Source organism: Eptesicus fuscus, chromosome 23, assembly GCF_027574615.1.
Source record: "Eptesicus fuscus isolate TK198812 chromosome 23, DD_ASM_mEF_20220401, whole genome shotgun sequence".
Classification (NCBI taxonomy): Eukaryota; Metazoa; Chordata; class Mammalia; order Chiroptera; family Vespertilionidae; genus Eptesicus; species Eptesicus fuscus.
In genome coordinates, this window is record NC_072495.1 from 22,473,800 (window position 1) to 22,486,339 (window position 12,540).

A 12,540-nucleotide genomic window follows, 5' to 3' on the forward strand; every position below is an offset into this window, starting at 1 on the left:
TTGATTAAAATACTTTGTCTGGCCCTGACCGGTTTGGCTCAGTGGATAGAGCGTCGGCCTGCGGACTGAAGGGTCCCGGGTTCGATTCCGGTTAAGGGCATGTACCTTGGTTGCGGGCACATCCCCAGTAGGGGGTGTGCAGGAGGCAGCTGATCGATGTTTCTCTCTCATTGATGTTTCTGACTCTCTATCCCTCTCCCTTCCTCTCTGTAAAAAAATCAATAAAATATATTAAAAACACACACACACACACACACAGAGGGTCGGTTGCAGGTGGAATTCAGGTGGCCAGTGTGCTGACGTCATGACACAGAGATGATCCCGGTTTCCGGGGGTACTGGAGCCAACGTCAGGCTGACAGCGTAAGAAGGAGTCGACCTGCCGGTGCTGGCCTTGAGGATGGAATGGGGGCCGCGGGCCCGGGAATGTGGGCGGTAGGGAGATGGAGTCTCCCCTAGCTTCCCAGCCCTGCTGACAGTTTGAGCTCAGCCCAGCGAGACCCACATCGGGCTTCTAGCCTACACATCCTTTAAAGATAATGAATTTCTGTTGTCTGAAGCCGCCGAGTGCGCAGTAAAATGTCCCATCGGCAATAAATAGGAAGCTACTATACACGTGTTTCTATAAAAGAGATTCCCCAAACAAATAGGAGCACACAACTCCTTATTGGTCCTCCTTGGCAGTGAAAATAGGGCACCCGCTCTGTTAGTGACCATCAGGAAGGCCGAGCAGTCAGCGTCTCTCTTGACCTTCTTTCTTCACTTTGCTGTAGTCGCCATTCACTGAGCAGGACTCGATGGGACCCCGTTTGCCCCGGGGCTCTGGGTTATTCTTTCTGTCTCAACTGACATCTGGTATACACACACACACATTTACAACATATATTTGTTTATATGTATATGTAATATATTTTCTATATATTTATATATCACATATTTGCCATATGTTTAGATGTATCTATTCATATTATAAAGTCTATATACTTGCAGTGCATTGTGGGAAATGATGCCATGGTGCCATTGGACATAACGGTGGACACTGAAGTGAGACTTACCTGTGCAAGAGCTGGGGAAGGCATCGCAGTGTTAGCCAGCCCGACCGGGATCCCGCAAGATGTGTAGAAGGTTTTCATGTAAAGAGAAGCCTTCGAGGGAATGATACAAGCAGGATGGTGGCAGGAGGTGGCTGATGAGCTGGGTGGGGGCTCCTTTGGAAATGCTCCCTGTAATGTGCCAAGGAGTTTGGACCTTGGGCCAAATAGAGAGGCCCTGGATATCTCTTTAAATGAGATAATTCCATGTAAAATGGCTCTTGGAGGCCAGGAGGATGCTCCAGGCTCTCCTGCCGACTCCCCTCCCCTCGCCTGCAGTCTCCCTCCCTGAGGGCTAACTTCACACAGACAGCAACACAGCAGTAAAAGGAAGCTGCTTCTGTACTGTTGCTGATTCAAAAGTATTTTGATAATAAGTGAATGGATTCTCAAGTGGTTATTGTAACCCATTGGAAGGGCAAGTTTAGATCCCCAAGTTTTAGTAGCTCTGGTTAGGTAAACCGAGGACCCCATACATTTGTTCACCCTTCAGATTGCATCTGTTTGGGGATGGATGGCTTTCGTATATGATGATGGCGCTCTGTGGCTGTGAAATTCAAGTCATGCTACATGTCACTTTAATATCAGGTCATACATTGCCAAGAAAAAGACCTTAAGAACATGATGTGGGTTGTCAAAACGTTGTAGAAGAACCGCCAAGGAATTCACATTTAGCTTAATTGGGTTGTGATCTTCTGAATGTAAATGGTGTCTCATGCCGAATTGCCTAATGATATGTAAATTATATGCAAGACTTTCCTGCCAAAGATCCGATGAACCCAGGACACTGGAGACGCGTGGAGAGTAAGCTGTACCGGGCACTTCTACAGACCTCTTCCGAGCCGATCTGGCGGAGTTCGGTGGTTCTGAACCTAGTGGTAAACTTTTTATTGCGACATTGGCTCACGCAGCTCTATTTTGAGTGTTTAATGAATAGTTAGTGGAAAATATTTAGTAACTGCAAACGAAAGAAAGCAATTTCCTTTTTGGGGGAATTGCATCTTGGTCTGACTGCTTAGTCATCTTATCTTTGAAAACAATCTGCCTTCTTGGTGGTTCGTGATGATAACGACTCTCATTGTGTGGTGCTTCTGGCCGAGCACTCTCACCACCCCTCTTCCTTGATCCTCACAGCTCTCCTCTGCGCTCTGCCTCTGGTCGGTGATATGTTGGGTGCCTCCTGCACGCGCCCGCCCCGACCAGGGCCCAGGCCAGGGAGGAACCTGCCGCCGAGGTCCGTGCCCTTGACCGGAATCGAACCCGGGACCCTTCATTCCTCAGGCCCACGCTCTAGCCACTGAGCCAAACCGGCTAGGGCTAGACTATAGAGGCTTTTCATAATGGGAGAGATCTAGCTATGTCACATGTACGGTAGTTTCTCTGCTAGTAAGGTGGAAATACAACTTAGCTTTTACCCTGTTCTTTGGCCAGGAGAGAGCAGATATCTGGTAGCTAATATTTCAGCCACAATAGTAGTAGACATTTTTAAAAAATGATGATACAGTACTTATTATACTTACCTTGTGCTTATATAGCAGGGCCCCAATAGGTCAGGACAGGGAGGGTGGATATATCTCCAGCAAGTTGATAGTAAATTAAAAAAACAAAACCAAAAAACATTAGGCCTTCAATCAGTATATTATTATCACATAACCCGTCACAGGACTTGTTTCCAGGCTATCTGAAGAAATTTTACAACCAAGTCATAAGACAAACAACTCAGTTAAAAGAGGCCGAAGATTTCACAACACATCTCACAAAAGAAGATACACACGTTCCAATAATCGTGTTCAAACACGCTCAGCATCATGGTTCACTAGGGACGTGCAGATGCAAATACAGGTCAATACAAGGTGCCACCACGCACCCAACAGCGGCTAAAAGCAAAAAGATTGACAACTGAAGTCTTGGCGAGGGACGGGGAACATCCTCCATTGTTGTGGGAAGGAGCAGCGAACAGCCCGTTTGGAATCTAGCTCAGCGCCTCTTCGTACGGTTAACTGCGATTCAGCACGTGGCCAGCAGTTTCACTTCTAGATACCTACCCGTGGCAAATGAAAACACGTGTCCATAAAAAAAAAAGACCTACACACAAATGTTTAAAGCGGCTTGATTCAAAATAGCCCCAAACCGAAAACAGCCCATATGTCTGTCAACAGCTGAGTGGGTAAACAAATGGTGGAATACAAGGCCATACTGCTTGGCAGTTCACAAAAACTACATGCTTCTGCGCCCGGCAATATGGGTGGGGCTCGCTGATGCCCAGCGAAAGAAGCCAGACCCCAAAGGCAATGTGCTGTATGAGTGCAACGAGATAAAATCCTCAAACTGGAGCGAGTCACCTGGATTAACAGGAAGGGGATCGGTAGTCACCTGGATCCTAGACTCTGGGGAGATTGATTGCGAAGAGGCACCTTTTGGGGTGATAGGAATGTTTGATATGTTGATTAGGATAGTGGTTATTTGTGAAAACTCATTGAATGGGACAATTACATAGACATTTAATTGTATACCAATTATCCCTCCAATAGTTTGTTTTAAAAAGTAAAAAAAAGCCCTGAAAGGTTTGGCTCAGTGGATAGAGCGTCGACCTGCAGACTGAAGAGTCCCGGGTTTGATTCCGGTCAAGGGCATGTACCTTGGTTGCAGGCACATCCCCAGTACGGGGTGTGCAGGAGGCAGCTGATCGATGTTTCTCTCTCATCGATGTTTCTGGCTCTCTATCCCTCTCCCTTCCTCTCTGTAAAAAAATCAATAAAATATATATTTTTTTAAAAAGTAAAAAAAAATAAAATAAAAACGCAATGCCAAATTGCTGCCCATCAATGGGTGATCGAGATTCCATTTCTACCCTTTCTACTTGGACACTTACTTTTGGGGTTCACTTCCTGAATAACCCCTCCTTCCCTGGTTTGTCTGCCTTGCTGCTGCTGCTGTTACATGTCGGAGTTCCGTGTGTGTGTGGCCCGTGTACGTGATCTCCGGTCCACTTCACTGTTTATCCGGTCTTCATTCTCTTAGCCTCATCCGCAGCCCCACTGTCGTCACTCGCTCTCTTCAGCGATGTCTAGGCCGCTCCTGAGCCCGTGCTGTTTCGTAGGCATTCTGCAAAGAGCCCCCCCTGTTACTGTGCTCCGAGAAAAACCCCCTTGGAATATTGATGGGGGGCTGTATCGATTTTATAGATCAACTTGGGTAGACTTGGAATTTTTGCAATATTAAATCCTTTGGCTCATAACAGCGGTGTATCTTTTTATTTGTTAAGATCTTCACGAATGTCTCCCAGTGCAGCTTGTAATTTTCCCTGTAAAGTTTCTGAACATGTTTTGTATTTATTTCAAGACATTTGATGTTTTTTTTTTTAATTTCATTGTCAGTGAAATCTTTCTCCTAATTATGTTTTCTTGCAGTTTTTGTTGTTGATGTGCAGAAATATGATTTTTTAAAAAAGTTTAATCATATACACAGGTAACTTTAGATTTTGTTTTAAAAAGAAGTCCATTGAACCCAGCCGGCATGGCTCGGCGGTTGAGCATTGACCTATGAACCAGGAGGTCATGGTTCGATTCCCGGTCAGGCACATGCCCGCAGGGAATCGTGCAGGAGGCAGCCAATTAGTGATTCTCTCTGATCATTGATGTTTCTCTCTCTCTGTCTCCCTTCCTCTCTAAAATTATATATATATACTTCTTCTTTTTCCCCAGATAGATATATATATATATATATCTATCTGGGGAAAAAGAAGAAGCCCATTGATGGATGAGCAGAATTGGTCACGTGTGCGCACGCATATTTTGCAAAGCAGCGGTGTTAAGGACACACTTTCCCCAAGTCCTTAAGTTATTTTTTAGGAGGAGGGTTGCTGCAGGTGAGGTTGGCCCTGGGTCGCAGGAGAGGGTAGTGGCTGGAGCTGGGGTGCTCCCAGCTTTACGTCGAGCCCCATTCGTGCAGTCACGGATGCCAGCGAGAGGGGCCTCTGGTCAAGCCAGCGTCCTCGGGCTATAACAGACGCCCGCGGACCTCCCGTTGTAGCGATGGTTAGATGGTTCCGCGCGGTGCCGGCTGCGATTGCTGAAAACGTGCCGCTCTTCTCTTTCAGCATCCGGAGTGTGATGCAGAAGTATCTCGAGGAGAGGAACGAAATAACCTTCGACAAGATTTTCAATCAGAAAATCGGTAAGTCCCGCCTAGGCATTCAGCATCTGCGCCTTCACCGGGGATGCGCTGTCACTGCAGTGATGTCCGCGTGCGGGCCCCACGCTTCGTGTGCCTGGCCCTTCAGGCCGGGAGTGGAGAGTTCCTGTCATTAACCAGGTACTGAAGGATCACTTCCATTCGTGGGAACCTGTCTTGTGAATAAGCCCGTGGGAAACAGACCAGTTTGACTCGAGGTCTTAAGGACGTTGGGGAGGTGGCCAAAACCGGGCACTTGGAACCAGAAATAAGCTCCCTCTATGGGGACCCACCTCTGAGGTCCCCAGCTTCTCTCAGGGTGTACTTTCCAGGACCCCAGGGAGCTGGCCTGTGTCTCCCCAGACATCACCCCACTCTCAAGGTTGACTGTATCTTTCCAAAGTGTGGGGCCGGAGTCCTGGATCTTGGCGGTTGTCCTGGGTCGTATGGGTTCTGTACGCCGTTCATTCGTGTCAGTTCCACACCCGTTCCTTTTACTCCTGGGGCCCCATTCAGAGCCTGTACCCTTGCAGGTCAGCAGGCCTCCCCCGGGTGTACGCACAGAGGCCCCGGCTCTGGCTAACGCTGGCCCTGGCCCGTGCAGACAGACGTGTGGCTGTGTGGGAGTGCTCCGTGGCGACCACAGCTAGTCCCCGCAGAAATGAGGACTGAACAGCCATTGCTTTAACGTGGCCAACGAGGAAGTGAGGTGGTCTCCCTGGCCTTCTGAGGCTGGCGGTGCATTTAGGGGGGGCTGTCAGCCGGTGCAGGGAAGAGCTGTCGTCTGCATGCTTTCTCCTCACTCACCCCGCCCCCCCCTCCATCAGTTCCTGCTGTCCAGAAATTTCCAAAATAACATCTTATTCTCAGCTGGGATGGACTCCTCATTGGGCCTGCCAGCCGGCTGAATTGTTCATCTGCCCGTAGTGAGGTGGTAGACAGACGAGGCTAGGGCGGTCACGTGACATCCACAGAGCAGAGTCCGAGCGAAGAGCATGCTCCTTTCCTTCCTCTGCCCCTTGCTAGCCTCCCAGAGTTACTCAGGTCAGATTCGCTGAGGAACTGGGTCTTAGTTTACAAATTATTTTACTACTAGAGGAAGGGACATTATTGAACTTTCAAGAAATGAAGGTCTTAATTACAGTTCCCTGGAACTCGAATTCTGTGTTCAGTTCTGTTTCCGCGATTCATAGGCACAGACTGACCCCTTAAATATATATATTTTCATTTATACAAATGTATATTTTTACTAATATTTTTTAATTTAAAAAATATATATTCATGTATATTATACGTAATGTGAAATTCACCCATTATATACAGCTCAGTAGTTTTTTTTAGTGTATTCGCAGTGTTGTGTAGTCATTACCACACTTATTTTATTATTATTACTAGTAGCCCATTTGCAGGAAAATCCTGCAAGAGGCTGTTGCGGCCGCTTGCGCTGCCGCCGCCTTTGCAGCCACCGCGCCTGCACCCGCTAGCCACTGCCGCCCGCCCTGCTCCGCCCTGTTCCACCCCGCCCCGCCCGGGCTTTCCCTCTGGCAGCCACCTTGCTTTCCTCTTTTCCTCCCTCTTCCTTCTAAGTTGTCTTCAGTCTTCACTCCTCCCTCTCAGTGTATGCAAATTAACCGCCATATTTGTTGGGTAATTTGCATACTCTCCCTGATTGGCTGGTGGGTGTGGCTTTGGCTGGTGGGTGTGGCTTGGGCATAGCGAATGTGCGGTCAATTTGCATATTACTATGTTATTAGGTAGGATTTTTACTGTTTTCAGAGAGAGAAAGCGAGAGGGAGAGAAAGATAGAAACATCAGTGATGAGAGAGAATCATCGATTGGCCGCCTCCTGCACGCCCCACACTGGGGATCAAGCCTGAAACCCAGGCATGTGGCCTGACCAGGAATCAAACCGTGACCTCCTGGTTCATGGGTCAAGTCTCAACCACCGAGCCACACTGACCGGGCATCACACTTACTTTAGAACATCTTCAAACCTTCCCCCCGAAAGAAACTCCATACCCGTTAGCAGTCACTCCCCATCCTCCCCCTCCCCCAACCCCTGGGTACCAGTCATCCAGCTTCTACCTCTGGATTTGCCTACGTTGGACACTCCGAATAAATGGAATCCCATAGCATGTGGCCTTTTAATTTTAATCATCACCCGAGGATATTTTTCCATTGAATTTTAGAGAGTGGAAGAGAGAGGAAAAGACAGAAATGTCGATGTGAGAGAAACACATCGATTGGTTGCCTCCTGCACAAGCCCTGACCAGGTCCCAGGCCGGGGAGGAGCCTACAACCGAGGTACGTGCCCTTGGCCGGAATCGAACCTGGGACCCTTCGGTCCGCAGGCCGATGCTCTATATACTGAGTCAAACCGACTAGGTCAACATGAGGCCTTTTGCATCGAGCTCTCAGCATAGTATTTGGAAGGTTCACACGTGGTGTGTGTAGCACGTGTCAGGACCTCATCCTTTTTATGCCCAGTGGTCTTCCATCGTGTGGCTGTGCCACATTGTGTTTGTCCGTCAGTTCATTCATTCATTCATTCATTCATTCACGGGTGGATGTCTGGGTTGCTTCCCCTTCCTGGCTGCTGTGCACAGTGCTGCCGTGAGAGGAAGGCACGTTGAACACACAGCCCGTGTGAGTGGTCCCCCGTGACAGACACGTGCTGGTGGATGGCGACCAGCCTGCCCCCCTTGCGGCTCTCACTCCAGGTTCTGAAGGGCGTTGAGGATTCTTTCCCCCTTTGTGTTCTCTGCTCCTCCCTCTCCCTCCTGTAACCCCTTTCCTGTCTGCCCGCCCCCCCCCAACACACATGCAACCCCCAAATATGTCCTCCCCACTTGTTTTGACCAATACCTTCCCTGACATAGGCTCCGGGAGCCTTTGATCTGAGCTGATGGCATGACCGTGGCCTTGAACCTTCGCTTCGGCCACACCCACCTCCTTCCCCAGGAGCTCCTTCCCTGGACACAGACGGTCTGTGAACTTTCTCTCCGTTACGCGGTTAAAAAACTGTCCAAGCCAGTCATTCCTTCCTCTCCTCCTTCCGACTTGTGAGCTCGGAGCTGCTGAAGAGAAGCTCTTGACTCTTGGGAGCTCACGGAGAACAGCGACTGGTGGGGTGGGGGTGGGGAGAGGGCACATGGTAACCGGCCGGACACAGATCTGTCATCACGCTTCGCCGTAGCTGTAGATTTAATGTGTCACATGCTCGCTTGTCTGCCCGCCCCGCGCCCCCCCCCCCCGCCCCTTTGCTCTGTGGCATTCTCCCTCTCTGGCTGGCGTTGTGGGTTGCGAAGAGTAGAAGAGGGAGGAGAAGTGGGTCCTCTCTCCAGGTCTGTATTCCTACTTCAGCTCCCTCCGCTCTCCCTCTGTCTCTCCCGTCCGGTCCCCCTGCCCCCTTTCGTGACCGTCTCCACGTGCTGACGCCCTGTTGACGTCTGTGTCACCCCTTACGGCTTCCCTGTGGTTCTCTTGCTTCTCTTTCACCCTCTGTTGTCCCCTCGCCTCTCAACCCCCTTTCTCACTGCCCCTTCCCTACCAGCATCATCCCTGCCTTCCCATTTGTGAGCTTGGAGATGGTTAGCACAGGGTTTGGGGGACGCCCCCCCCCCCCCCTCCCCCCCCCCCCAGTTGTGGGCTCTACGCAGTTTGTAAACATGTTTTGTGAAATGAAAAGAAGAAGGCGCCTTTGCTTGAGATAACGGGTGATTGGCAGGCCCGTTGGCTGCACCCCGAACTGGTTGTCGTTTCATTAGTTTTCTTATCGGTGAAGGAGGGACCAGGAGAGTAGCCGCTTCCTAAGGCCGTTGCGAGGACTCAGCAGGAAATGCGTGCGAAGCCCTTGACACAATGATTTGTTCTCAGCAGATGCTCAGTGAATGAACGCTCTTAAATGAAACGGCTTATAATGAAAATGTTTCATCAGACACGAAAGTGGGCTAGAATAACGGTCCCGCAAACATAGGCATCTCCCGGATTCAGTATTTTTCAACATTTTGCTATATTGGCTTTCTTCATCCCCTCTTTTGGTGGTTGCCGAAATATTTTAAAGCAATTAGCAAACGCCTCATAGCATCTCAGTCCTGTACGCATCTCTCAAAAATACGAGTGTCTTCACGGACGACCTCGAAACCCTTATCCCAAGCCATGAAAATGGATGGCGATTCTTAGTAGACTCTTAATACTGAGTTTGTATTAAAAATGTTCGGATCAAGATGCCTTTTGATTCTTGGTTTGTTTGCGTCACGGTCCAGATACTGCTCTTGTGTTGATCTTGTCAGTAATGCCTCTTTCAGTCCACAGCAGGAGCCCCTTCCCCCCACGCAGGTAATTGACCGATTGAAGAAACTGGGCCGCTTGTATTGTAGAACGTTCCACCAGCCTGGAGTTTTCTGGTTGCTTCCTCATGGCGTCATTTAAATCACACTTCTATTTCCTTTACTTCCTGTAAGCCAAGAGTGCGCCTGGACCGCTTGCTTAGGTTTCGGTCTGACCTTTCTTGGCGAGAGGCCCTCACGGGGGAGCCGGGTACGTGGTGGCAGGAGGGGACACTGCCCGCAGGCCTGGTCCGCTCTCCGGTTCCTCGCGAGGCTGACCTCGGCCATCGGTTCCTCTCTCATTGACCGTCTTTGCCCAAGTCAATTAGTTTATCAGGGAGTCGCAAAACGGTGCGTTTTCTAATTCTGCGGTTCTTTCCACATTCCTGACTTGTCCTCGTCCACTAGAGCTCTTCAGCCGCCTTTAAACGTCGTTCCTGCAGGAAAGGCGGGTGTGGCGGGAAGAATTCTAAAGTGGCCCCGGCGACCTCCGCCTCCTGGCCTCGCTGCTGATGGAGAGGCTGCAGGTGCGGTTAAGGCTGTGATGGGGTGGGCTTAACCTACTCGCTGCAGCCGAGGAGGAAGTCAGAGCGATCGAGAGCACAAGAGAGATTACTGTGCGCTGTCGCCAGCTCTGCAGACAGTGGGCGGGGGGCCACGAGAAGGAATGTGGGGTGATCTGGGAGCTGAGAGGGATCCCAGCTGACGGGCTGCAAGGAAACAGGGAGCTCAGTCATTTTTGTCTTTTTTTGGTTAATCCTCACCCAGGGAGATCTTCCCATTGATTTTTCAGGGGGAGTGGAAGGAAGGGAGAGAGACTGAGAGAGAGAGAAACATCAAAGTGAGATACATCAATTGGTTGCCTCCCGTAGGCACCCTGACCTGGGACGGGGAATTGAGCCTGCAACCGAGGTACCTGCCCTTGACTGGAATTGAACCTGGGACCCCTTCGGTCCGCAGGCCGACGTTCTATCCACTGAGCCAAACCAGCCAGGGTCTTCCAGTCTCACAATTACAGAACGGGATTCCCTGGAGCCCCTGGATAAGGCCTCAGCTCGCCAGCACCCGAAGGAGCCCACCTGGACTCGTGCGGTAAAGAATGGGGGTTGTTGACAAGTCACGGCGCTCGTGATAATTTAATGCCTGGCGACAGAAAACGCATACAGTGGGGTGGGGGCTTAATTATTTTGTTTTTAATTGCCAATTCTCAGAATAAAAGACTGAGAGCTGCTTTTGTCCTTCTTCCCGTTCTTACCTAGAGATTATGTCCTAATGTTTATTAATTAAGTTGGTTCCTAATTGGCTGTCAGGGAAATTGACACATTTAGGTAATGACTCAATATTCTCTCTTTGGCTCATTGAAAGAACAGCCTTCAAGGGATCCCGGTTATTGAACAGACAGTAAAGTCAGCTGGTCAGCGACGGCCAAGGTGATTCTGTCACAGGTTCCTCCTAGAACATACATGGAAACGGTCGCTTCCCCCTCTGCCAGGGAGGCACATGGCGTTTGATAGGTTCCATCTGTCTGTGGACAATCTGTTTAGCTTCTCTGTCTGCGAACCTCTCCCATTAGAGGAGGATGTTTCTGATTAGGAGGAGGCGGAATTCATGAGGTATGCAAATGCTCTCCGGTATAAAGACCCTCATGGTTAATGTAATATGACATCACATTCTGCCTCGGAAGACGCTTCACTTTATGACACCGGCTTCAGAGCTCAATCCAGAGTTTAAATACCAATCTTTCTGAATCGGTATGAAGCAGTGTTGGCGCCTGAAACGTGACTTTCGGTCAAAACAAAACTTTGCAGTTTTTACTTTCTTTAAAAAAAAAAAACAAACGGGCTCTATTGAGGTATGGTATTACATGCCATAAAATCCACCCGTCCTAAGTTGTAATTTGACGAGTTACAGTTTGATGAGTTCTAGTGTGTTTACAGAGTTGCACAACCATCACCACACTCTCATTTTACAGACGTTTCCACGCCTTAGAGAGACCCCCCCCTTGTGCCCACTCGGAGTCACCCCGCTCCCTGCTCCCTTCCCAGCTCCCGGCAGCCGCCCCTCTGCTTTCTGTCTCCACAGCGATTTGCCTCTCTGAACATTTCATAGGAACGGAATCTCACAGCCTGTAGACTAGAACCTTCTGCACCTGGCTTCTTTAACGTAGCGTGAGGTTTTGGAGCTTCATTCACCCCGTGGGTGTATCCAGTGCTTCATTCACTGCCCAGTAATATTCCATTTTGTGGATAGAGCACATTTTTTTGATCCATTCACCAGCTGATGGACGTTTGGATTATTCTCACTTTGTGTCCTTATGAGCGATGCTGCTGTGATTTCCAAAGGACATTTGCATAAAAAGCATGACTTCAAAGGACATTTACATAAAAAAGAATTTGTAAATTATTTTTTTGGCATTTAAGATTCAGGCAGAAGAAATATACTTGCCAGGGATTTTGGACAACAAAAATGAATATTTCATTTTTAAAATAGTACACCGGAAAAACAGAAATTGTACCAAAAGTCTTTTTAAAAAAACATTTCTGAGCAGCCCCTGCAGAAATACGCAGAGATGGGCATGAATTATTAGTCAACCTAGTAATTATATAAGACCAAAGGAACACTGAAAGACAGAATGAAGCAGGTTAGGGTTTTTTTTTTGTTTTGTTTTGTTTTTTGTCAGTTTCAGAAGAACAAGCTTTCCAATCTGTTTTATAATTTATCAAATTATAAAATTTGTTTAAATTTGTTAAAACCTGTTTTGTTAAAACCTGCAACTATTTATAACAGCAACTTCCAACTCAAAGGCGGGGGTTAAATGATAGTAAATTAAGCACTCTTTGCGTGTGGCCCTAGAGGGAGAAATGTTAACCTGTCAGTCTTTGTTTTCCCTTTGGTTTCCATCTTTGTTGGGCTGTGTTAGCTTCTGTGCCCTGAAGGCCTGCCCCTGGC

The 12,540-nt window shown here is 48.7% G+C and overlaps 1 protein-coding gene across 2 annotated transcripts in view; it reads left to right on the forward strand.

Moving 5' to 3' along the window:
* The window catches only part of GRK3 (G protein-coupled receptor kinase 3), an 89,947-nt gene that overhangs the window by 14,740 nt on the left and 62,667 nt on the right, over nucleotides 1-12,540 (forward strand). For both annotated transcript variants that reach the window (XM_054712628.1, XM_054712629.1), the window contains exon 2: nucleotides 5,190-5,266. In XM_054712628.1, coding sequence (XP_054568603.1) covers nucleotides 5,190-5,266 — 77 coding nt within the window. The remainder of the gene's footprint in view (nucleotides 1-5,189; nucleotides 5,267-12,540) is intronic.